The sequence below is a fragment of the Misgurnus anguillicaudatus genome, chromosome 4, assembly GCF_027580225.2.
Source record: "Misgurnus anguillicaudatus chromosome 4, ASM2758022v2, whole genome shotgun sequence".
In the NCBI taxonomy this organism is placed as follows: Eukaryota; Metazoa; Chordata; class Actinopteri; order Cypriniformes; family Cobitidae; genus Misgurnus; species Misgurnus anguillicaudatus.
The window spans coordinates 12,120,635-12,146,074 of record NC_073340.2 but is presented as its reverse complement, the minus strand read 5'-3'; the positions used below and the strand labels follow the sequence as shown (position 1 = coordinate 12,146,074).

General features: G+C 38.3%; 1 protein-coding gene across 15 annotated transcripts in view; it reads right to left on the bottom strand.

Annotated features, from left to right (window-relative positions):
• ank3b (ankyrin 3b) overlaps positions 1–25,440 on the bottom strand; it is a 134,584-nt gene that overhangs the window by 21,630 nt on the left and 87,514 nt on the right. For 9 of the 15 annotated variants that reach the window (XM_073866694.1, XM_073866695.1, XM_073866701.1 and 6 more), the window contains 14 exons: positions 21,287–21,410; positions 14,887–14,989; positions 14,138–14,182; positions 13,651–13,757; positions 11,523–11,747; positions 8,050–8,204; positions 7,733–7,944; positions 4,745–4,952; positions 4,554–4,650; positions 4,221–4,449; positions 2,648–2,773; positions 1,531–1,653; positions 1,103–1,129; positions 350–431 (listed from right to left, as the gene is read on the bottom strand). In XM_073866694.1, coding sequence (XP_073722795.1) covers positions 350–431; positions 1,103–1,129; positions 1,531–1,653; positions 2,648–2,773; positions 4,221–4,449; positions 4,554–4,650; positions 4,745–4,952; positions 7,733–7,944; positions 8,050–8,204; positions 11,523–11,747; positions 13,651–13,757; positions 14,138–14,182; positions 14,887–14,989; positions 21,287–21,410 — 1,863 coding nt within the window. Of the gene's footprint in view, positions 1–349; positions 432–1,102; positions 1,130–1,530; positions 1,654–2,647; positions 2,774–4,220; positions 4,450–4,553; positions 4,651–4,744; positions 4,953–7,732; positions 7,945–8,049; positions 8,205–10,642; positions 10,776–11,522; positions 11,748–13,650; positions 13,758–14,137; positions 14,183–14,886; positions 14,990–21,286; positions 21,411–24,408; positions 24,874–25,440 lie in introns of those variants that run through there. The other 6 variants (XM_073866697.1, XM_073866702.1, XM_073866705.1 and 3 more) reach the window with 5 other exon arrangements.

Genomic DNA, 25,440 nt, shown 5'->3' with positions numbered 1-25,440 from the left:
AAGATGGTTTTTATTTTGATGCCATACTGCAGTTCACATTAATAAGTCAGTCAAACTCATAAGTGAAATGGTAAATATGTTGCAATATATGATTATTCTTGTCAGTGGGGGGATGAACAGATAAAATTATAATATCACAAGCACGATGCAAGCACAGCACACCAAATAAAATACCAATGTCTGACATGCAAACAAAACCAATAAACAAGCACGTGAACTCTGTTTTATGTATGATAAGAATGTGCAGATCAAACAATCATGTTTATATCATAGTTTATGTGAGTCACAGTAAGAAACATGTTAGCTTTAATCAAACAAGTTCAAATATTAGTGAAAACATCACACTCACTCGTTCCAGGCTCGGTCAGATAGCTGTAGCGCTTACGTAAGGCTAGAGATGCAAAGGTATGACGTCGCTCTGGTTTTTCATTCTGTAACAACAACAACAATAAATCCTCCAATCAGTTCCTCCATTAACAGGTCGGCTTTCCTAACAATGACATAATCACAGCTTTTCAACAAAGATATTCTTGAATTATGTTCTAAAACAATTATTTTACGGTTGGTATCTAATGTTACCGGTTTCAAAATTACTATGAGATTATAATTAGTTGTATTTAAAATACTGAGACTGGTCAGACTATAGAGTCGAACATTTTAAGGAAATTCTGTGATTTCCGTTCATTATTAAGATTATGAAAGAGGAAGAATAACTATGATCGACAATGTGCTCATGGGTGCCGATCTAAAGTATGCTGTTACAGAACAAACAAATAATGGGTCATATTTACAAAAAACCAAGAAAATGTCAATTGTAAACATTCAATTTCTGTAAAACTATTTATGAATGATTTGTTTAGCTTGTGTTTCATGATTAAAATGAAGTTGGACTGCTTAGATCTCAAACAGTCTAGGCAACAACACCTAAAGTATGAATGAATAAGCCTGCAGAATATTGCAGCACATGCAGTACATTTACAGTGCACCAAATGTACAGTACACTGCTTAGACCAAGCCGTCCAAATCAAGTATTCACAGAGCAAGTAACCCAAAGCAAAAGCAACTAGCACACCACATGGAAATGAGGGGACAGCGCCATTACCTCTTCTTCCGGGTCCGATTCCGCATCCTTTCGGTTCCCAAGATGCATTGCAGAAACAGAGGGGATAACATAATGTAGAGCAGGGGAAAGAAACATCAGGATGTGAAAAAGGTGACTGAAAGCATACTGAGATCAAGTTACCGCAAAGCCACAGCGACAAACGTAAAGGGGTGAAAAAAAGACAAAAAAGCACAGAGCGGCAACCACAGAAGCTTGTGCACCTTTGGCCAAAGCGTGATCCAAATCGAACATGTGATTTGGGTTGATCACAACCACAACATCAACCTGACAGAAGCTTAAAACAGATAAAAGACACACTCAGGCAGTCTGAGCCAAATTTAACCCTTAGTGCCTACAACACTGCTCTAACTTTCCTGAGTATGAAGGTGGCATGATATGACGCAGATGACCACAGTTCAGTGTCTTACCTTCTTGAGTCCTGGCAGTGTGATGTTTAAATTACAGATAGGGGTCTGAACGGGACCCTTAGAAGTTTTGACCTCTCTCAGGAAGGACAGGCGACCACATGGCTCCTGGCTGCTGTCCCGGACCTTCAGAGGACAAGTGTAGGTGTTATTTGCTTAGGTTACACACAGTGTACGCTGGCCAATGAAATGCTTGGGATGAATCTCAGTTTCGGACATTAACGCTACACAAAGCAGACTTCATACAACAAAAAGGATAATGGATCAAATCATTAAATTTAAAAAAGTAAATTTTGCTTTAAATATCCCATTGTCATTAATATAATGCATTTGAATTCTGATAAAAAAGAAAAACTATTGTATTTTGATATAAAGATATTCATTACTGTATTATGAAAATGTTAAAGGTGCAAAGAATGCATTGAAATAATCTGTTAAATTGTTCTACATAGAAGGTCTGTGGTTTATTAAGTGCAAAAATGATCCAGAAACATTTTTACATGCCCATTTACAACCCTAGGTTTTTCCTTTATAATGAAATGGTCTATTATTACCTTATTTGAAAGAGTCATGAATAATTATTTTGAGCTCTGCTCTGATTGGCTGTTTCTCAGAGCAGCTCTTTTCAGTAGCTCTGTGTGTAAACATACCTTATGTTTGAGTCTGTATCAAACATGGAGATACATATTTTAAGATATAAACAATTATTCGGAGATTGGCGGTTTCTGAGTGGTAAGTTTGACAATAGTAGAACTTCAACCTAAATGCTAGCATATAGCATTAACTAGCATATAGTGCCAACTCAGCAGTCACAACAACTATTTTTAGAATTGTAACAACATTGGGGCGTACATCATGACTGTAACATCACAGTCGGTGTTATGTTGAGATTGGTCTGTTTTCCAGCAATCTTTTGCATGCACGAGGTTTACATAAGAAGAAGGAAACAATCGCGTTTGAGGCTCACAATATGTCATTACCATGTACAGAACTCTGTTTATTACTATGCCTAAGTAAATACAGTTTTACATTCTACGGCACCTTTAAATGTACTTCTTTAATATTATTAGTAGTTGTTATATTGATAATTTTCTTGATGTATCCACTGGAGAGCAGGTACCTTCACACAGAATGGCAGTCTGTTTTCCTTGAATGCGTAGAAGTTAAAAACCAGCTGCTGTCCAGATTTGGTCAGTGGTACCAAATTGCCGTAGCAGTCCACATGAATGGGTTTTCCTTCTAGTACCTTTAAAACAGCCAGGAGTACATTGTTAAATAAAACATTTACATGCAACCTTAAAGTCAGTGTGAAATCCGATATTAAATGTGTTCTTAGTCACACCACAGAAACATGTGTTATTAACCACCCACCCAGCCAAATGATAATAAATCAAAAACGGCAAGTAATTCAAAGTTATCAAAATCTTGAAAAAACAAGAAGATTATCTGCTTTCAAATGGTGGAGGCGTGTCTGCTGGAGGCGTTGAAGCCACACCCACTCGGGGGAATCTGCCGTCTTGCTCAACCTTTAAATAACGCTACAACCTGAATAGATGCTCGCGATTGTGTTAGGGGCGGGGCCATGCTTGGTAGCTTTAGTTAGAGGTCTTCACGGGTCCACTTAGATTGGAAAACCTGAGGTCTGGCACGAGAGGGTTTGAGTCTAAAAGTTTCAAGTGTGCCTTACTGTGGGTTCACACTAGACGCGTTTGAGGTGTCAAATTTTCGTCTAGGCGCGTAGTTAGAACCTTGAACATTTTGAGTGTACTCGCTTCATTCGCGAGTTAAAGCCACATGTGAAATTCTAGTCATCGAGAAATTCATGCGGAAATTCGTGTCTTGGGAGGGGCTCCACTTCTGCGACTCGCTTCCTGTAATCACGTCACTATTAGAGCAAGCTCTTGATTGGCTAACGCATCAACGCGTCTTTACATTGACTCAACATTGAAATCACTCGCGCTTGACGCCTCTACCGTGGCTGGTGTGAACGCAGCATTAGACATCAGTCGGGTATAATATTAGCGCCATCGGGTCTCAGGTTTTTTAAAATGAATGTGTTTTTGCCGAATAGACCCGAGAAGACCCGGACTGTCTCGCGTGTATGCATCAAGTCCTTTTTTAACCACTCCTCTGCTTGCCAAGAGCCCTTGCGACATTGTGTGGCTGGCGGTAGGTTACTTTTCGTTAAGATTTTAAATGTACATTTTAGCGGTTACCTTGGTGTCGTCGTCAGATAATAAGGAAAAATAAATAGAGCAGCGGGCCAAATTGGATGCCAGGCCAACAGGATTTCTTTCTGTCTGACTGCACACATGACGGTGCCATTTACATTCGGGTCCAGTCGGGTTAAAAAAATTGCTACTGGTGCGGGTCAGACTCGGGTCTAATTTTCTCTGGGTTTGTCTCGGGTCGGGTCTTTCTTTAAAAAAAAATTATTTATGCACATCAGGTTCGGGTAAAAAGTGATTTGGGCCATTTCGGGTCAGGTACATTTCTTTGGACCTGAGAAGACCTCTAGCTCTAGTGAGTTTTCGAACCACCATTTTAGCCCTGCACAAATAACCCTTAACACAGAAATGTGGAAATGTGTTTATAAACTATTCTCTGAAATATTCTAAATATGAATATTTCTCAAATAATAAAAATAATTAGCATACATATTTAAAATATACAGTAATAACAAGATCATGCACCTCAATGTCTTTGCTTCTGGCCACTTCCTCGAAGTTCTCCTGCTGCTCCAGAGTTTTGTCCACTTTGTCATCCGTCATACAGAAGCATCGCAGGCTGGACTCCACCGGATCGTTCATTTTGGCAAACACCACAAACTTGGCCATATAGGGCACGCAAATGAGCTCTCTGTAGAGCTGAGTGGCCAAACCCACAGTCTCTGGTATCTGATGGCAGTCTGCCAGCCAAAACCTGGAGACAAGACAAAGCTCATCATGTGCGCTCTAAAAATGGATATAGAGCAGGTGAGAGAAAGACTTTAAAAGAGAAAAGATCAGAGGTTTCTTTTTCAGTACCTGGCAGAAACGTTTGTGGTGAAGGACACACAGTCATTCATGAATGTGAGTGGTGTTGTACCAGTGATGTCCTCCCATTGAGCCGGTGATGTGCCACCTGCAACGGCGTCAAGTACAAATAACTCGATTTATACTGTAAGTTGTGTGAGTGGAGTTTCATTATTATACACCAGACTCTACGCTGATCTTACCGGTTATACTGCAGAGGAGACGGAGACTGGGTGTTGTATCTCCTTTGTAGCCGTTGAGCACACCCTCTCCAGATAGAGGAGGTACAGGAATGGTCATGGTGATGGGCTTGTGAAACTTTCTCCTGCGAGGCTCAACCGTCACGATGGGGCTGAAGGTTGCACGATTCCCTATAATATTCTTCACAGCTTCAGTTGGCACAGGCTGAGCCTTTGGGAAAAGATCGACAAAATTTTTAAGTTACAATTAGTTCAATTTACTTTATCAAAGATGAAGTGTGTAAACTGTGTTAGGGAGAGCGGGGGCGAAAGTACCATTTTCAGAAAAACTTCATTTTAAAAAATAATGGGCCCTATTTTAACGATCTAAGCGCATTGTCTAAATGGGCGTGTCCGAATCCACTTTTGCTAATTTAACGACAGGAAAAATGGTTTGTGGTCGAAAAGGGTAGGTCCTTTTTTTAATGAGTAATGGGAGTATTTTGGGCGTAACGTGCAATAAACCAATGACAGTCTCAGCTCTCATCCCCTTTAAAAGCCTGTTGCCCTGGCGCTATGTCTAATCCCTATTTAGATGACGGACTTTGTAAACTGAAAAACTAAGCGGAGAAAGAAGATCCCCAGTTTAAGATTAATGTTAAATAATTGTGATGTTTTTCACTTGTATTGAAATTGTTTTTTTTTTTTATTAAAACCTTTAAAAATCGTTTTCTTTTAGTCATGGAAGTAAAAAAGTCTTTTAATTGCTTTAAATGTATGGCTATCCAATATCATCAAAAATTAATTAATTATTAATAATTTACAAGTATGTAAGATAAGGTTTGTACTCTAAAAATACTTTATTTGTAACAAACAGGAGATAAAGAATTTACAAACGGCTCTCTGCATGTTTCAACACTTGGACAGCGTTTTTTTTAAGCAAAGAGTTTTTTAAGCATTACTTAAAAATGTTTCTCATCTCACTATATCCGCAGGTATAGAGTCATCATATACAAATCCGTGAGGTAGCATTTAAAAACATTTAAAAACAGATGCATTTGTTTAAAGCAAAGCATTTATTTACTTACCAGGCTACAGGTGCCTACTTTGTGCCTTCTAACATCTCATAATTAGTCCTCATTTATGTCCAAGAGACTCAATAATAATCTTTTACATTCAATCCTTTAATCTTTCATATTTAAAAGCGTTTTTGTGCTGCTGCGCATTCATGCACTATGTGATAAGCAAACCCGCGCTGTCCTCCCATTTATAGGCGCATATTACTAACGCGCTCTTTAAATAACAAAAAGAATATTGCGGCATTGACTTTAGAGCAGGTTTTTGTTGGTCAATGGCGTAGTCTATTTTAGTTGCCTCAAAATAGCAATGCGCCAACAATGCGCCTGAACACACCACGTTTTTAGAACAGAACGCCCATGGGCGCAAAAAGGGGGGCAAATGCATTTGCTATTTAAACAACGTGGCGCTAAACATGAAAATTATAATTGCACAGGGTGGAAATTAGCGAAAGACACTTGTGTCGCTCATTGCGCTGCATTGCGCCGGGCGTAAGATAGAGCCCAATGTTTTAGACAGAGATATATTTTTGTGGTGATCAATAACTCACAAGTGTGGTCTATTAATACAAGGTGAAATTTTGAACAAATGTAAAACGACTTCAGTATAATTTCACTTTGAACATAAGCAGCACATTGTTACTTTTGACCCTTTCCGCTGGGATAAAAGTAACACACAGGTGGGTGAAAAGTAACACAACAGAACAAGATATATTTTTCGAGTAAATATACATGACTATGACCTTGTTAATATATAACTGCAAACATATTTTGTCGTTTATCTTTGCAAAAAATAATTAAATGACATTTTCATTTTAAATTTCAGTTTCATCAAATGTTTCAAAAGCAACCTACAAACTTGAATTGTTGAGATGAGAATTACTGTTTTTTCAACAGTATGAACACTATAAAATTAAATTAAATCAAATTGGAATAATTTAAATGTATTAGTAGCAGGATAAAAGTTACAAGTATTACTTTCATCCCGACAGGAATTCCTGAGATTTAAATTGGGCTGCATAACCAGTAATCGCGGATAATCGTTTGCAGTATAAAAGTTTTTGTTTACATTATACACGTGTGTATTGTGTATAATAATTATGCATATATAAATACACACACATTTATGTATAATTTTAAGAAAAATATATATTTATATGTTAGGTATTTATATATAATATTAATTATATATAAATATGTATATGCACATGTAAATATTTATTAAATATTTACATGCATGTGGGTGTATGCATAATTATTATACACAGTACACCTATAATGTAATGTAAACAAAAACGTTTATATTGCAAACGATTATTCGCGGTTAAGCCTACATTTAAACTCGATTAACTTTTATTTTAAAAAACTCTGAAAAGTCTAACTTCAGGATGTGTTAGAGCATTAAATAACCTGTAGAGTGATCAGTACTGTAACACATAAAACAAGAAGTTATTAGAAAAAAATTACCGCTTTAGGAATTTACTTATCATGATTGAAAACAGCTTTCTGAATCAGAAAAGATGACAAAATAATGCAATATTTATCAGCTCTGTCAAGGGTTGTGTAGTAAAGATGATGTCATTAATAGATTTTAGTCTACAGGCTAAGTGTGCTATTGCACTTAAATGAAAAAGGAGATTCAAAGATGCTCTTCTAACCAATGGATCAAGGAAATGTCCTCTAACCTTGTTATGGAAAAACTGACATTTGCTATCAAAGGGAAGTTAAAAGAGTTTTATAACATCTGCCCTCCTTTTCTACACTTCTGCGATCAAGTGGACCTGACAGCAGAATAACTTTGGCCCGGAGCAAAACAAGGTTTAAAGAACAATGAATCGCTGCAATTCTTGAAGTTAGTAATGTATTATTAAAATGTTATCTTATGTAAGTAAACCTTTAATCTACAGTTGAAAGATATGGAGATATTTTGAAGTACCTGCAATCCAACTTTGATCTTTTTGGTAAGTGCACCCTCAGGGAAAGAGGCCTGGACCAGATTTACAGTCTTACTGGACAGAAGTCCTCCCTCTGGACCCATCTGATTGGTCTCCTGTTTGATCCGTGACACCACCGCAAAGTATTGTGGAAAATCTTTGGTAATAATCCTGCAGATACGCTTCTTCTCCAGATCTGCTGAACTGTCCAGCTCTGTCAAAAACATCACAATGATGTATACAACAGGTGTTTAATTGCAAAAGATTTGCTACGCGGTTGCTAGGGCATTGCTGGCTGGTTGCTAAGTGAAACTTTTACCTTCATCCATGCCATTAAGGAGCTCATGAAGATCTTGAGTCTTGCAATCATAATGATGCTCCTTCCAGGTCTCTCCGTTCTCACTCCTCAGCATGATGAGCTCGCGCTCATCCCCCCTCATGGATCCGAAATGAGGGATCTCAACAATCACAGGGCTGTAAGACACACCACAGGCCTTTAAGACTGGCAACATTCGCAATAATAAACACAGATCGGCAGGAGAGGCTGATGAGATGATAAAACACATTCATGTTACATCGGGGCAAAAGAGGGGCACTTGGCAAATGCATTGAGATACTGAAGACCACTGCTGAACTCAAGGGGACAGATGCAGAGATGTTACTTAAACAATGTGATAGTTTAGTACAACACTTTCTCTTTTACCAAGCGTCACTGCTTCATGCTTTAAAATTAAATCCAAAAGTTTCAAACCAAGTAAGATGCAAAATAAAGATGGACTGCAAAATTAATGTTCTTAATGTATCTTTGTCTTGTATTTCTAAAACTTACTAATTTAATGTAATGGGTAGACCGGTACACTTTCTGTGTCAGGTGGTACAACCAGTGTAAAACTAGAAAAAATGCTATTTTATCAAACACATTTTAATCGTATATCAAAAGTATACTTATGAATTTGATATCTCAGGCAAAAGCTTATACCAGCATCCAAGCGGAAGTTTTAAATGTAAATTCATTGCAGAGGTCAGGTGGTGCAACCAGAAAGTCAATGGGTGCAACTGTTATGAATTCCGCTGTCATGAGCAATTCGGTCCCCCCTGGCAATTCTGCCCCCTTAGGACCCCCACGTGATTCCATTGGCTAAAAACTCCTCATGGGTAGTTTTCTTAGCGACTTATTACAATTCCTATAAAATCGCGTTATGATTTACGTAGTTAAAACGTTGTTAAAATTACAATTGATGTCTTTTAAATGATATGTTTCATATAGTAGTATATAAATGAGGCTATAGGTGGGAGATCTACACATTTCTTGTGTCATTTTATTATTTAGATTATTATACTGTACCATTTCCACTTTTGTACTGTGTAAAGTTAATAAATTACTTATACAAAACATTATTTCTACATAGCTGAATCACACATTAAAATTATAATTTATAAGCCATGATTACTACACTTTTACTATTAAAAAAATAAATTTCTTAAAGTATGTTAATAATTTACAAAAATAAAAGTATTGCTTTTGTAAAGCAGATGATGACACAAAAGTACTGACGTGTCTGAAACATGAATATTAGTTTTTTATATTATTTTTGGTTAACTTTTCTAAAAAAAAAAAAAAAAATGTGTATGTACAACGTAATTAGCTTGATAGACCGCTAACGCAGACGAGATATTGCAATGACAATTTTTGACCAGGCATTAGTGCTAGGTACCAATCTGGGTCCTAGGGGAGACCGAATTGCAGGGAGGACCGAATTGCTCATGACACCACTATAAAACAAATAACATTAAGCTAAGTCATTTTAATAAGCTAAGAATTTTCCTAAATGTTCCTAAATATATAATTTTTCAATGGTTAGTTTTATGGTAAAGTTGATTTAGACTTTCAAACTATTTTTAGGATTATAATTTCAAATGCAACTATCAAATAAACAAATATTTAGCATGACACATCTAGCGCATCAAAACTTATCTGCAAAGTAAGATGTACAACCTGACATTCTTAATCAACAAAAATTTCAATAAAATTAACTATTAAAACATTAAATGTATATATATTTAGACAGCTCTTGTATTTCATCATAAAAATCTTAATTTGTGTTCTGAAGATGAGTAAAAATCTCAATGGGGTAAAAATGTATTTAAGATTTTTGTATAAAATCATGAATAGAGAATTTATTCTTATATTAATAAAAGTTTTTGCTCAGCCCATTTGCAGAATTATTGCTATATTAAACTAAGTGTATTTTGCTAGTTTCAAGAGGGCATTTTTTTGGCATTCTGATCGATGCAGAATGTTTCTGAAATTAATACAAATTAAAAGTCACCACCTCACAAATAAAAACTACTATTCTGATAATGAGCATTTAAAGTACAACATTTGGGCTTGCATATATCCAAACCAGATAATGTCTAGCACAATAAATTCTCAAACACAATGGATGAAAACCATAATATTAGAATCATGAAAGATGGACAAAAATATTTAACAGAGAAGGTACCACAAAAAAGTCCCCACACTTCAAACCTCTGTAATTCTGATTTAAACTAGCCAGACACATTAGATGCTAAATGGAGTAATATAAATACAATACAGGCTGCAAGAGTAATGTAAGAGGGACCCTGTCCTTTAAAAACACTGATACCTTCTCTATAACTAAAAATCATACAGGATCTCTCTCCTATAGCATAAAAACACGGGGCTTAGAAAACAGCAATGGCTGCAGACAGACATGCTCACTAAGCACAAAATAACCAGCCCATAGAGCGGATATGATTGACTTTCAGTGATCTACACGCTCACTGAAAGCCCAAAGAAAGAGATGTAGATGAAGAAAAGGAAATCAGCCACGGCATCATTCAAATTCGACAAGAAGTGCAATGACTTCTTTAAGCACATACACTCCTACCCAGTAAATTTTGTTCCTCGTGGGCCGAGCTGCAAGATTCGGGTAACGTAGCTCTCGCCCTCGCTAAGAGAGGGGCGGTTTCGGGGGAGATGCAGTTTACTGAATTATATCCATGCAGCATTCAGAGGAACAAAAAGGAGGAAGATTTTAAGATTCCTGCGGGATAGGACACTATCTTAGAGCTTCACTTATCTAATTTGAACTGCCTCGCTGACTGCTGTCATATAATTCCTTTATTACTAACATGGTAAAGCTCTTTTAGCAATCCTCAAGAGTTAAAATTAAAGGTGCACTGTGTAACTTTTAGAAAAATCTTTTGTCAGAAATGCAATATAATCTACATAACTATATTATCAGTGGTGTATAAAGGCCTTACAAAATGAACTGTATTGTTTTATTACCGTAGAATGAGCCTTTTTATCTACATAAACCGTGGGTCCCCTCACATGGAAGTCACCATTTTGCGCCACCATGTTTCTACAGTAGCCCTAAACAGACAAAATGCTCTACAGAGCTCATTTTGGCACTACGTTGTCTCAGACGATGATGTGTTTGTCCTGTAGCGGCTACCATTGCTTCTCTATGCGTTTCGAAAGGGAAAGGTGAGCGGTGAACTGAGCGACTGGTTGCAATTCATAATTTCACCACTAAATGCAGCTAAAACTCTACACACTGGACTTTTTTAAAGTGACCTGCAGGATGCCATAGTAAGAAAACTGTACAACTAAATGAAGGGTTAAAAAATTACGGTGCTGTAGGCATTGGGGGTGTCTCACTACTGAAACAGTTCACCGTCACACACAGATGGCTTTCATGGAAATGATCAGGAAAAGCAAAAGTCGTCATAAGGAATAAACAAAGATGGGAGTACAGAACCTACCCTAGAAACTGAGCCCCGGCCGGGCCCACTTCCACAAGTCTGCTCGCCAGACCCTCTCCCTCCACCATGGGCGGCAGTGACGCCAGCTTATGTCGCTTGACTAAACGACACGTGATGCGTGTGGGTGCCGTACACTTGCGCGGCGGGATGATGATCCGCATGCCGTTGTGCCGACTTCCTCGCATGGAACCGCCACGGGCGTCCACCATGAAGCTCACCAAAAACCTGCAGGATAAAGACGATCCGATAAGAGAAGATGAAGAAACGCTCGGCATGTTAATGGATTTGAGAGGTGAGTCGTCCCATGCTGTCGGACTTAAGAAACAGATTATTTGGGGTCATTCCGTGCTTCATCAAAATCCGGTGAGATGTAAGAATGATGGTCAGATGGTTTTAATATTTAAGTTAGATTATAATACAACCACATCACACAATTCAAATCACATAGATATATAATGCCAAATATATTAGTTTTACCAGTTATTTTAAGATATGGATGCGGTGACTTTTCGATTTTTTTCTCAAAATTAACTTTGCTGACTCTATCAACTTCAAACATGTGTAGCTATGTCATTTTGTGTCAGATTCCAACAAATTATACATTGTTTTCAATTTTTTTTAAAGGGGACATTTCACAAGATTTTTTAAAGATGTGAAATAAATCTTTGGTGTCCCCAGAGTGCATAAGTTTCAGCTCTAAATGCCATATGGATGTTATAACATGTTAAAACTGACACTTTATAGGTGTGAGCAAAAATGTGCCATTTTTGGGTGTGTCCTTTAAAATGCAAATGAGCTGCTCTTTGCACTAAATGGCAGTGTCATGGTTGGATAGTGCAGATTAAGGGGCGGTATTATCCCCTTCTGACATCAAAGGGGGAGCCACATTTCAATGACTTATTTTTTCACATGCTTGCAGGGAATGGTTTACTAAAACTAAGTTACTAGGTTGATCTTTTTCACATTTTCTAAATTGACAGAAGCACAGGGGACCCAATTATAGCACTAATGGTGCATTCACACCAGCCGCGGTAGAGGCGGCAAAAACGTGCATAGTTTGACGCTTGAAATTTTGAGTTTACTCGCATGATTCGTGCGTGAAAGCCGCATGTGAAATTCTAGTCATTCCAGACATTCACGCAGAAATTTGCGTCATGGGAGGGGCTTCTGCGACTCCACTGAGACTCCGCTCGCTTCCTGTAATTACGTCACTACTACAGCAAAGTCCTGACTGGTTAACACGTACCGCGCCACTGGATGCCTAATCGCATCTTTTCATTGACTTAAAGTCCACGATGTTTGAAAAACGCTTTGGAAAAGGAGACGGGCTGACTCCCAAAACACACTTATAGCCAATCAGCAGTAAGGAGCGTGTCTACTAACCGTCATCGTTGCCTGGGTTGCGTATGTGTGGGGCGGGTCTATCAACCGAAGGTCCAGATTCTATTGGGGTAGGGGCGTGTTTGTTTAGGTGATTTCAAATATCAACATTGGCTTTCAAACATCGTGGACTCCGCCTTTAACATGTAAATCAATCGCGCTTACCACCTCTACTGCGTCTGGTGTGAACCCTGCATTAAACATGGAAAAAGGCTGATTTTTATAATATGTCCCCTTTAATAAAGAATGTAAAAAATATAAATAACTTATTTTTGAAAATTTGCTCATTTCAACTCATTTTGCCAGCACGTGTCATATATTATCTGCTATAGGCCTCTGTCCTATAGATATCAATAGGGTCAGTTGTTCAAGTACAGAAGTAAATCATGTGCTGTTTTTACAGAAAGTGTTTTGTTACTGATAAAGATTAAGTGAAACATCACATCATCTGTTTGCTCTTCGACTGCACAGTTAAGTGAAAATCAAACACAGAAAGGAAACTGTGATCACTGGGATTAATCGTCACCTGTTGTCATAATGAATTAATGGAGAAGAAAAGCTGCAAAGAAACATAGAAATATGAAGCAGGACAAAACAGTTAAAGCCTGTAAAATTTGTATCAAACAATCGGTGTGCTTTTATTGTATAGATCTCTGATATTTTTATTGTTCACTGATGGACTTTATAAGAAAAGAAGTATAAAGATTGTTGAGATGATTGATGGACACAGCATCCCCTCATCTCTTACCCTGAATGAACGGGGCTGGACACCATGTTGACGTTGTCCAGTGAGTCTGGAGTCCAGCTGTAGCGTCTCAGTGAATCAGTGTTGTACTCTTTGGCTAAAGTCAGATGCTACGAGAGAGGAAACCAAAAAGTCATATTTCTATTCACTGTCATAAACTGCAGTACAAGCTCAACGCACTTGTATGAAAGCAAAATCTGCTCAAACTTCAATTAACATCTCAAACTTGATATGATCTCCTCACCCTGCGGGTGACAATGACAAAACCACATGCTAGAAAATAATACTGAAGAGGTGGAGGAGAACAAAAGAAAAAAAAAATCAAAGACAGCCAAAACAATGTGATAAGCTGTAAAAATCATATGGATAGATGATGGATGAGAACGCAGGAAGAACCAAAACATACAGGAGCCACAGCGAATGCAACTAGAAGAGCCTTGCTTTGGGTTGTGGATTGGGAAACAATGCCGAATTCCTGTGCATTTAATACCTTATAATGGGGGTCAACAAGGGTGGGCATTTCTTTACAAACCCCCTGAAGCGTTTGAAGAGAAGAGACATTCATCAAATCACTACAAATGCACTGACAAACCAAACTTCATCAGTGGTTAACCTACAGGGATTTATCTCCAACCATTATTGTATTCTTGTGTGATGGTATCAGATGGAAACCTGTCACACTCTCAGAATAAAAGGTCGAAAAGTTGTACCTTTTGGTCACTGGGGTGGTACCTTTTATAGTACTAATATGTACCATTTAGGTACAGATATGTACCTATGAGTTACCAGCATGTACCTAAGAGGTACTGTACCAATATGTACCTTTTAGTTACAAAAGTATATTTTTTGATAAGGTACCGCCCCAGTGACAACTTTTCTACCTTCACGTACCTTTTTTTTGGAGTGTACATACCGCTTATATTTACTATAGTACTAAACTAGTACCCAGTGGTGTAGTGGTGGGTAAATGCAGGTATACAGAGTATAACCACTTCTTTATTTGATGGTATGGAGTATAACCACTTCTAAAAAAAATTGGGGTCATCACAACACTTCTGCTAGTACCATATTAATATATTATGGTATGTACATGGTATTCCAAAGAACTTGAAAACCATGATTGTTATGGTCCTGTAGCTTTAAAATGTATTTATTTATGGCTGAACGCCACAAATTCTAACACATAAATAACTCAACTGACGACAATAACAAGACATAATCTTATGAAAGTGGGCATACCGTGTCCTTTGTGGGTGCCAGGATCTCGTCGATCATCATGCTGTCTCGGTTGAAGGAGCTTCGGTTGAGGGTGTTGGACCTATCCGAACTAAAGGAGCGCAGGCTGTTGGCATTTACAGTAATACCATACAGTGCGGGGGAGTGACAATGAAATACACACAAAACACACACCCACATAGACACAAACAACAAAAACACTCATTACTGCATGTAACTTCCAGGGAAAGTGATGCACAATAGCTAAAGGCGGCGTCCCACAAGCCAAAATCGCAATATTGGTCTGCGGTGCCACAGGATAAGTTAAACAAAGGCACCTGACATTTATCTGATGTCTCGTCAATATATTTAATAAATGACTGTATGGAGTATGTGTTTTTGAACAGTATGGCTGCATTCACACAGCACCAGAAATACGATTTGCACTCCTGTATTTGAGTCCTTAATATGGTTGTGTTCACAAGCAATTTGGTTATTTAAGGGAGTGACAGTACATTTTCCCGACTCAAAACCGCATTTACGTAGAACGGAATCGTACTGGACAATAAGTTATCACCCATCACTATATGTCACTGTGTTGAGTGCATTAAGATCTTCTTTTATAAGCATTCATGAACACCACAGCCCAACGCTGGCCCTCCAATGTAAAAATGCCACAGGCATCCGTGTGTCGCTTTTGATATTTTGTTCAACGATTGGATCAAGCCTTGTTGATGCTACATTAAGTCCAATGTTAAAATACATTTTTGAAATTAAAGGTGCACTGTGTAACTTTTAGAAGGATGTCTAGACAAAATGCAATATAATCTACATAATTATATTAACAGTGGTATATAAAGACCTTGCATAATGAACTGTATTCCTTAGAATGAGATGTTTTTATCCTCTTACATGGAAGTTGGCGGCATGTTTTTACAGGAGCCCTAAACGGACACACTGCTCTATAGACTGTGTTTCGTCCCTACGTTGTCTCATGCTGCGTTTACACGAGCCGCGGTAGAGGTGTCAAGCGCGAGTGATTTCAATGTTAAGTCAATGCGAAGACGAGTTTACGCGCGTCTAGAGGTCTCGCAGAGTGAATGAGGCATTTAGCGCTGCGCGGTAGACACAATTCCACCAATTTAAGCATCTAGTTCGCGCGAATGCCACGAATTGAGCGTCTGGCGCGGTACGCGCAAATGGTGATTTTTGTGCATTTTGCGTTTGACGTGAATTTGCGGCTGACACCCGAGTTGAAAAATGTGAACTTTGCCAGATTTTCGCACCGCATTAACCAATCAGGAGCCTGCTTGCTGCTGTGGCAGCAGCCCCGCCCGGAGTCACTCATTCAACACGGAGGAATGCTTGATATTGTCCGTGAGCAGTCACCCGGAGCTATACGACACAAGTTCTTATTTCTATAGAGACAGGAATACAACCTGGTAAGTTGTAAATACACATTTCACTTTTGAGTCGCGTGACGTTTATCGACCCGCAGCATTCCCGCCGTTTTTTTTACTATTTTCCCCCTATAGTAAAGATACCAAATACAAGCCGGTAACTCTCTCGATGAATGTACGATCAACATCAGCCATCTTTCAGCCAACAGACAACCGCATAGCACTTGCCCCTCCCACAAGAAGCGGATTTTGCCTCTGACGCGCGTCAAATGCTTGCTTTTTTCGGGCATCTACTTCGCTCTAGACGCACGAATGCATTCAAAATGTTCAAGCGGCAAACTAGATGGGGTAGACGTGATTTTGAGGCCTCAAACGCGGCTGGTGTAAACGCAGCATCAGGCAATGACATGTTTATCCTGTGGCGGCTACCGTAGCTTTACTATGCGTTTCGAAATTGAGGGGTGAGCCGTTAGTTGGCATTCACTATCTCACCGCTAAAAAACCCACATTATACCTTCAACGCTCATCAATTTGGTTACGATGACATGTGCGAGAAAAATACAGGCTTGTACCGATGGTTGTTTGTTCATACAGACGGTATTAAAGCTTTGACTGTAATCTGTTGTTTAAACAGGACATTTTCTAAATCTGTATGTGATTGTTATATACAAAATGTTGCTTTGTGAATGCAGCCCTTAAATACTGAAAGTTTTTTCCTTTTTTTTTTTTAGAAAAATCTGTAGTTTAATATAATTACCATGGAAACCATATCTGTGTTTCGGACTTTGATGTTTCTGAGCAGATCTCATTGGTCACTGCCGAGGTCACATGACTCTCAAATCTTCAAAACTTTTAATGTGATCGTGTGCACAAACCTGCTCTGATCATGTAAATGCCGCTTACGAATAAAAATCTTATTTAAAAATTGGCTAGTGAAACGCCGACTTGACACAAGGTTAAAACTCACTGAATACATTTTGATGTGTTAATAATTCAGAACTTTACAAAGATTTGATAGAAATGGACACATTCACAGACGTGAGTCTTAAATGATAGGTTAGTAAATATTGGTAATGAATAAATGCATGATGTGTGCATGTGCTACTCTCTGTCTGATCACAAATCAGATTCGGTTCTCACAGCATGATCTGGCACGGCTTGCTGCAAGAGGAGAACCTGTTTCTGAACCTATATGACAACAAGAACCTGACTGGATTTTACTGATGATTTATAAATCCCTGGAAGCTACATTAAGGATTTTTCTGTGAAACCTGAATATAAATAAATCAAACTGTCAGCACAAAAACTGAAATTAAACTATAGCCCACAAACAACAACAACAACAACGTAAATTCTTCGTGTGACGACAATGCTTCATGTCATAATGACTGAGGATATAATGTGGGAGGGGTCAGAAGCATCATGCCCTCTTACCTGACTTTAGGACTATGATGTTTGGAATGGGGTGGAGAAAGAGGAAGAACAGAGGAAATTGAAAGCAAGACATCAGACTTTCAACAGAAAGCATCTCTGGAGAAATGCTTAACTAACTGATGATTATGGGAATTAAACAGAATAACTTTTTTCATTTCTAGCATTTCTTCTAAGCATTTTATTTGTTATGTGATGAATGTCCACATGGACGTTTGATCGAGTTCACCTCTGAAAGCATCTTCTGTCATTTAGATCAATATTACACATCATCTTTAAAGGTTAAGAGTGTCATTTCTCACTAGATCTAACAGTACATGACTGCCAAAACCCCCCCATCTGCCATTGGTTAAATAAGCAGATAAACCCACCACAAACTTACAAACCAAAGTTGCAGTGTTGGGAAAAATGTTTTGATAAGACCACAGCCACAGTGTTTCAACTTTTCAGGAAAATAAGTTTACAAATATTTACATCTGACTGTTTATATAAAGCAAAGATATGATATTACTTGATAATAAATACTTTTAACATTACACGAAAATAATTAACCTCATCACCTTTCAGGATGGAGTGCAATCCTTTAACAGTATTTCGACTGTCAATTTACAAACAATATTCTTCCCAATATTGAAACAACATCTGTTTTCTAAACATTACCTTTCCAAACACTTTCATAAAAAAATATACTGTTAATTTACTCACCCCCATGTCATCCAAGATGTTTATTTCTTTCTTTGTTCAGTCAAAAAGAAATTAAGTTTTATGAGGAAAACATTCGAGGAGTTTTCTGCATATAGTGGACCTCAACAGTTTACAGTTTTAATGCAGCTTCATTAATGCATCACACGTCTAGTGCAAGACGAGAAGTTCTGGCTTAAAAGTACGTATTTTTATTTTTATTGTTGAAAATGAAAATCGGTTGGGACCGTTTAGAGCCCTCCGAAGCCGCACCGAAACTGCAAACTGTCCACTATAAAAATGTTCTCCTCAAAAAAACAAAAAATCTTCTCGACCGAACAAAGAAAGACACAAACATCCTGGATGGCATGAACAAGAGTAAATTATCAGGATTTTTTTATGATAGTGGAGTAATCCTTTAAAGGGATAGTTCGGCCAAAAATGATATCAAACCCATGGTGCACCCACCCCGAAGCCGCCCGAGATGCACATGTCCACCATTTTTCAGCTATTTTAGAAAATGTTTTAGATCTTTCAAATGCGAAGTTATAGGGTCCACGTCCTTCAAGTCCAAAAAATGTGCATCTATCCCTCACAAAATAAATCCTTCTGAGGGTAATCTATGCGGTGTTGTTGTAGAAATATCCACATTTAAAACTTTATAAGTAAGGGATAATGTAGAGGCAGACGGTAGTTATCGGGAAATAAGCCCCGACAGTTTGATCATGACCCAACGCGAAGCTTATTACACGGCTACTTGTCACATAAGAAAAAAAACGGACATGAATATGAATTTGAAACATTTTATTGGCATATTTGTTTTAAATTAACATTTTTATCCTTCCGCGAAACTTTGCACAGATGCATAAAATGATCGTAATACCTTCTTAAGATCCTCTGCTTCATACTTGTCTGTCTCCATTTTTTTCTTTTTAGCCAGTCTTTGAGAAATTTAAATGCCCATTCTGTATTTTTTTGTGTGTTGGCTTCGTAGCTGTCATGCTCTATTTTGTCAAGTTCAGTCTCAGTAAGCTCTTTGTGTCTTGTCGTTGTTCGTTCTTCTATCCACTGTTTAAATGTTTTGTTTTTTCCGTACATGTTAAAATTAATGTCAAAATTTTCCATTCTTAATTGTGGTTGTCAGGTGTTTGTCACAAGATGGCGCCAAACAGCTATCTTTATTGGTCTTTATTGGCACGGAGCGATTTTAATCGTACCAGTAGTACCGGCTATGCGTTATTACTTTGGAGCGGTTATTATTTGAAAAGAACGAACCTGCAAATGTCTCAACTGACCAATCAGAATCAAGCATTCCAGAGAGCCATGTAATAAACGAAAACAACTCGCTTCCGGTAATGCCGCCATCTTAGTCGCGTCCGCATTCATCTTTACGCAGCGTACGGAGGTTACTCTGCTGGTGCTCTGTGCCCCCGCCCTCCGATTTTGTCATACGTCACTAAGAAAAGTGTGTACACTACGCTGAATACTGAGGAGTCGAAGATGGCGGCACTACCAGAAAGTAGTTCTTTTCGTTTATAAAGTTTTAAATATGGTTATTTCTACAACAACACCGCACGGATTACCCTCACAAGACCTTTATTTATCATCCTGGAGCCGATTGGATTTCTTTGGGGAAGAATATATGCACATCTCTTGGATGTGGACCCTGTAACTTCACTGTTTAGCAGCTGAAAGACATTTTCTAAAATAACTGAAAATGTGTTTGTCTGAAAAATGATGGACACGTGCACCTCGGCCGGCCCCGCGGTGAGCAAACCACCGGTCCAACATCATTTTTGGCCGAACCATCCCTTTAAAGCTACACTAAGCAATTTTGGGGCCAAACAAAAACACATGTGTAACCAGAAGAAACACACCCCTTGCTTGATTTCTCAGTCTCAAACAGCAGATGATCCATCAGAAAGCTCACGCAACTTTAGACCTACTGAGCTAATAAAGCATGAAAACATGAGATGTTTCTTTATCATACAGTAGCTCAGGCCAAACACAATAATAATACAACTGAACAAACAAGTAAAGATCACACAACCGTATGTATAAGCAAGACTACGATCACAACAATAACAATTCTTGCTTCTGTGAAACAGCAAAACCAATGTTACTCACGTATTGAATGTGTTTACATGAGTCCTAACTCCCACCTTTTGGTGCATTAGCGACCAATCTCAAACGTCCTGCTTGCTCGATCTCTCTTCTCTTCTGTCATGAGCATTTACACTCCCTATTTCTGATTGGCTAAGAGACTGTTGTGGTGTTAGGCTAAGCCACTTAGTTTTTTTCTTATTTAAACGGCATACACATTATTTTAAGGTCAGTGCACACACAAAACAGACAAAATAGTTTGTTTTGGTGTAAATTTTGGTGTTTCACTGAAATGGCTTACTGTATCTTTAAATGTTTAAATGTTTAATGTCAAGTCATTATAGAATAAAGGCGTCTATCTGTGACCAACGCTTGAGGCAATGTTATTGAGCACACATGTACTGTGGCAGATGTGTAGTTTAAAATCTCACTCAACCAGTCCATATTATTCAACACTGTCAAACTTTTTGTTGTGGGGGAAAAACCCCTGTAGCGAGTCACATGCCGGTTAAACATTAGCTACGACCTTCTCTCTCAACAGTACACAGTGCTGAATCAAAAGATGACAGCAGGCGGTCGCACACAACGTACATAAAAAGTACAGACGTGAGATAAGACAGGAATGAGGAACAAACGGCTACTGAGCAATGCTCATTCAAATGCACCTTTTTATAATCCTACATCCTTTACATGACCAACCTGAGGTGAAGTGTCACGATCAAGTAGTGCAATGACTCATGAATCCTTAGCCCTGGTAAGGATTAAAACTGCGACCTTTCATCGTGGTCTTTGTGAGGAAGGTACGTTACCTCGCCGTACGGCCTCCGACGCTAAAGCCCATGTATCCCTCCTGAGGCAGCGAATCATCTCCCAGCTCCCGCAGGTCCTGTGGCCCCAGGTACTTATCTGTCCCTTGTGTCATAGCATCCTCACCTATCAGAAACACAGAGAATTGCTTTAGTATTCTGAATTACAGAGAGAGTCGACATGAAACACATTTTAGTTACGTATTGTGGCATAACTGCAAGCACAAAAGCCAATGAGAAAACTTAGGACGGGACAATCATATTCTTTAGTATTGTTTAGGCAAGACACTTCAGAGAACATCCTCATGACCATGTGTCCAGGATTTCTCATGATGTCCATCAATCTGTTTGAAAAGATTCACACAAATCTGAAACAGTGCATTTGTTGTTAATGGACACTATACATTGATCACTGAAACAGCTTTAGTAGTGCATGTGTAAGCAAGAACTTGAAACACGAAATCTGTAAAACACAACTTTTCATCAAAACATTGACAAGTTTCATGGCATAATTTTTTATGATGCCATATTTTATTATAAAGTTATCTTAATTTGTGTTCAGCAGAACAAAGAAATGTATTCAGGTTTGAATCAACTATCCCTTTAAAGATTAGAGGTTTAGAAGAAACCCCTTACCAGAAAGTTGGGAGGATTCTTAACTCTTTTTCCGCCATTGACGAGTTATCTCGTCAATTAAGAGAAAATGGTTCCCTGCAAATGGAAGTTTACGGCAATCCATATTTCTGCTATTATCCACTAGGTGGTGCTCTTACCCAACCTATAAGACACTAAGGGGGCGTGTACACCAAGGCGTTTACGTTTTCAATTGTTTCAAAAAAGTTTTCAAAGTAACTGGCTTTATTTCGTGCTAAGCGCCCAGAGTTAAAACATTTTCAACTTTGTGTGAAACCCTCACAGTGATAGAGGGGCGGGACAAATATCAAAACAACCAACCGGCGCATCTTTCAACGACAAAGCAGAAATATCATACCAACCAAAGCGCTTAGCTAAAAAAAACACTGGCAAGCGCCCACAGTCGGCATCCATTTTTAGTCGCATTTAAACACTTTGGTGTACCTGCCCACTAAAGCAGGGTGCCCAATCATTGTTTTAATCATCACTCTAAATCTGATCTCTAACAAAATTCTTTTACAAAAATGCAATTATCTCAGCCTTTTGGTTAAAAGTTGGTATTTTTGAAGAACTCTACCCATATTTGGGAGGTGATAAAAAGAGAACAAATGAAGATAGGATGAAATTGTTTATGTATTTAAAGAAGAAAACTTTCTAGAAGGCATTAAACTTTTGTGAAAATTATTTTAAAGCAACACTATGTAGTTTTTTTAACTTTAAATAATGTCTCTAAAATTATTTCAGTGATAGAACAACTTTTAACTGGACAAATTGTACTGTTGTTGCAACCTGAGCAGCCTCCTAGCTGCTACAAGCACACTCTGAAAGTGGCGGTGGAGGGTAGAGCACACAGCCTCGCCCCTCCCCCTGCCCACAGAAGAGTGTCTGATACCAGGCACTGTTGCGCTTTTCAACCACATGGGGGAGCTGTAAGTCATTTTTACATGGAAACTACATAGTGTTGCTTTAAAAAAATGCTGCCACTTGCTGGCGACTTTTTTTTAAACGCTGGTGGGGAAAGAGTTTTTCTTTTTTCCATGCGTGCACTCAATCATTGTACAGCGCGTTGTGAATGTGTTAGCATTTAGCCTAGCCCCATTCATTCCTTAGGATCCAAACAGGGATGAATTTAGAAGCCACCAAACACTTCCATGTTTTTCCTATTTAAAGATCGTTACATGAGTAATTACACGAGTAAGTATGGTGGCACAAAATAAAATGTGGCGTTTTTTTAAGCAGATAAAAATTAAAACTATATTGTATGGCGGAAGAGCACTTTGTTTGCATCACTTCGACCTTTGCACGCAGTAACATCATCACTCCTAAATACTCCCCAAACTTACATCAATATTACTGTGCCCAAAGTCAAAAAGCTGCAAACGAAGTGCTCTTCCCCCATACAGTATAGTTCTCATTTTTTATCCCCTTAAAAAAATCACCACATTTTATTTAGTGCCTTTAAATAGAGAAAACATGGAATTGTTTGGTGACTTATAAATTCATCCCCGTTTGGATCCTAAGGAATAAATGGGGCTAGGCTAAATGCTAACACATTCACGACGCGCTGTACAATGATTAAGTACACACATTGAAAAAAGATAGTGATGTATTTATTTGTCTAAGTTAAGGTAGGAAAATAGTAAAATATTAAAAAACTGTGATGTTTTCCTTTAATAAGGTTGAAGTATGAGATTGATTGCCTATATCCATGTTATATTGTCAGTTTAAATAGAGTTTGAGAGGAACAGCATTCCAACAAACAAAACCCCCATCACCCCGTACCCACCCATCTCTGCTGCTCATCGTCATGGTAACCCAACCCCTCCCCCAAAACAGAACCCCCCTCCCGAAAACTGCAACTTTCTCTCTCTCTCTCTCTCTCTCGCATACACACACACACACACACACACACACACACACACAAACACACACACAATTGTGAAATTTCCCAAATTGAATTCTGTTCTCTCTCTTACACAATATAATAACATTCACTAGCTGAACAATACTGTGAGTTAAGAAAAGAGGTCAGCAAAATGTTTTTGATTAATAAACATTATTCACCGCTGTGTTATGTGAGATTAGTGTTAGATTAGATCATTTATGAGGACTCCTCAACACACACAACTTACTTCTAAACATTATATAAACATAGTTAAATAAACAAACTTAAAAAACATTGACACTATTCTATAAAAATAATTATTAACACTAAAGACAAATCCATACCCAACCCGTCTTCTATATGAAAACATTTTTGGATATTTATTTCCATTTGCATTTTTAAGGATAGCATTTTTAAGTATATACTTTGGGATTCAACTAGTCCCAAAGTATAGTTAAGAACACCCCTCACACACATTCAGATCTTAGTTTTTTCAACCTTTGATTTTCTTGTAATTTCAACACTGTTTAAACATGTTACAGAGCTCTGGACAGTATGATCATATCAACATCAGAAACTGGCACTCTTTCTGAACAAGATCCCTTACACATCTGAGCAGTTGGGTCCATCGTTCATCTTCACAGCAGCCCACCGATTTAAAAATATCTACAGGTCTTCTCTGCCTCCAGAAGTCAAACTTCCTCAATCCGACAAAATCCACACTGTACGATTACTTCCACATGAACACAGAGTCTCTCGCTCGCTCACAATCTGATCTCTCTCTCGGTGTCCACACACCCCCTGACAGACTCTCCCGCCACCGTCACAGTCTGACAGGACAACGAGAGGGTGGAGCGAGTCTGATCCTTGTGAGGTCATCGCAGGAGCGAGGTAATACTTTAGTGATTGGATCTTGGCATTCCTCGAGCCCCAGCAGGGGTGAAACACAATGAAACTGGATGTATTTCTATGGTAATCTGTGCTGGTGCTCTCTGTAACCAAACAGAGGGGCAACAAAAGAGCCCATCCGCAGGCGACAGAGCAAACAAGAGAGAAAGAGCCAGAAAAAAGATCGCCTGTTACCTGAACTCAGCCCCCAGTACAAATGAGTCCCTAAACTGACAAAGTCCAAACAAACCTACAATCCTGATCCACATTTCATCCTGATTTTATGCACATTTTAAGTATCGCATAAGAAACAAGTGATGGAAACTGAAAATTTCTAATAAAAATCCTTTAATTCGACACAGCTATATGACACAGCCACTGTTTAGTATTTAGCTGCATGCTCACTTATTTTTACTTTTATACGTCTTGGATTTAAAGAGACAGGAGACATAACACAGCGTTAAAACAGACTGGGAAGAGAAGTGCTGCAATAATTGTAAAATATGTGAAAAATCACATGCATGAAAAGCAATCATGCATGAAAACCTTACATAAAAAATTGTCAAAGACTTAGTTAAAGGCACAGTAGTAGGGATTTAAATGCATTGAGAATCATGGAATGAGAACCAAATAAACCAATTCACCAAATTGCTATCCTTGCAATAGCAATTCATTCAACGCAGTGTTGAATGTCTGTAGCTTTTACTCAAAAAGCCAAGAGCTCTTCTCCTAAATAAAACAACTGCAATCC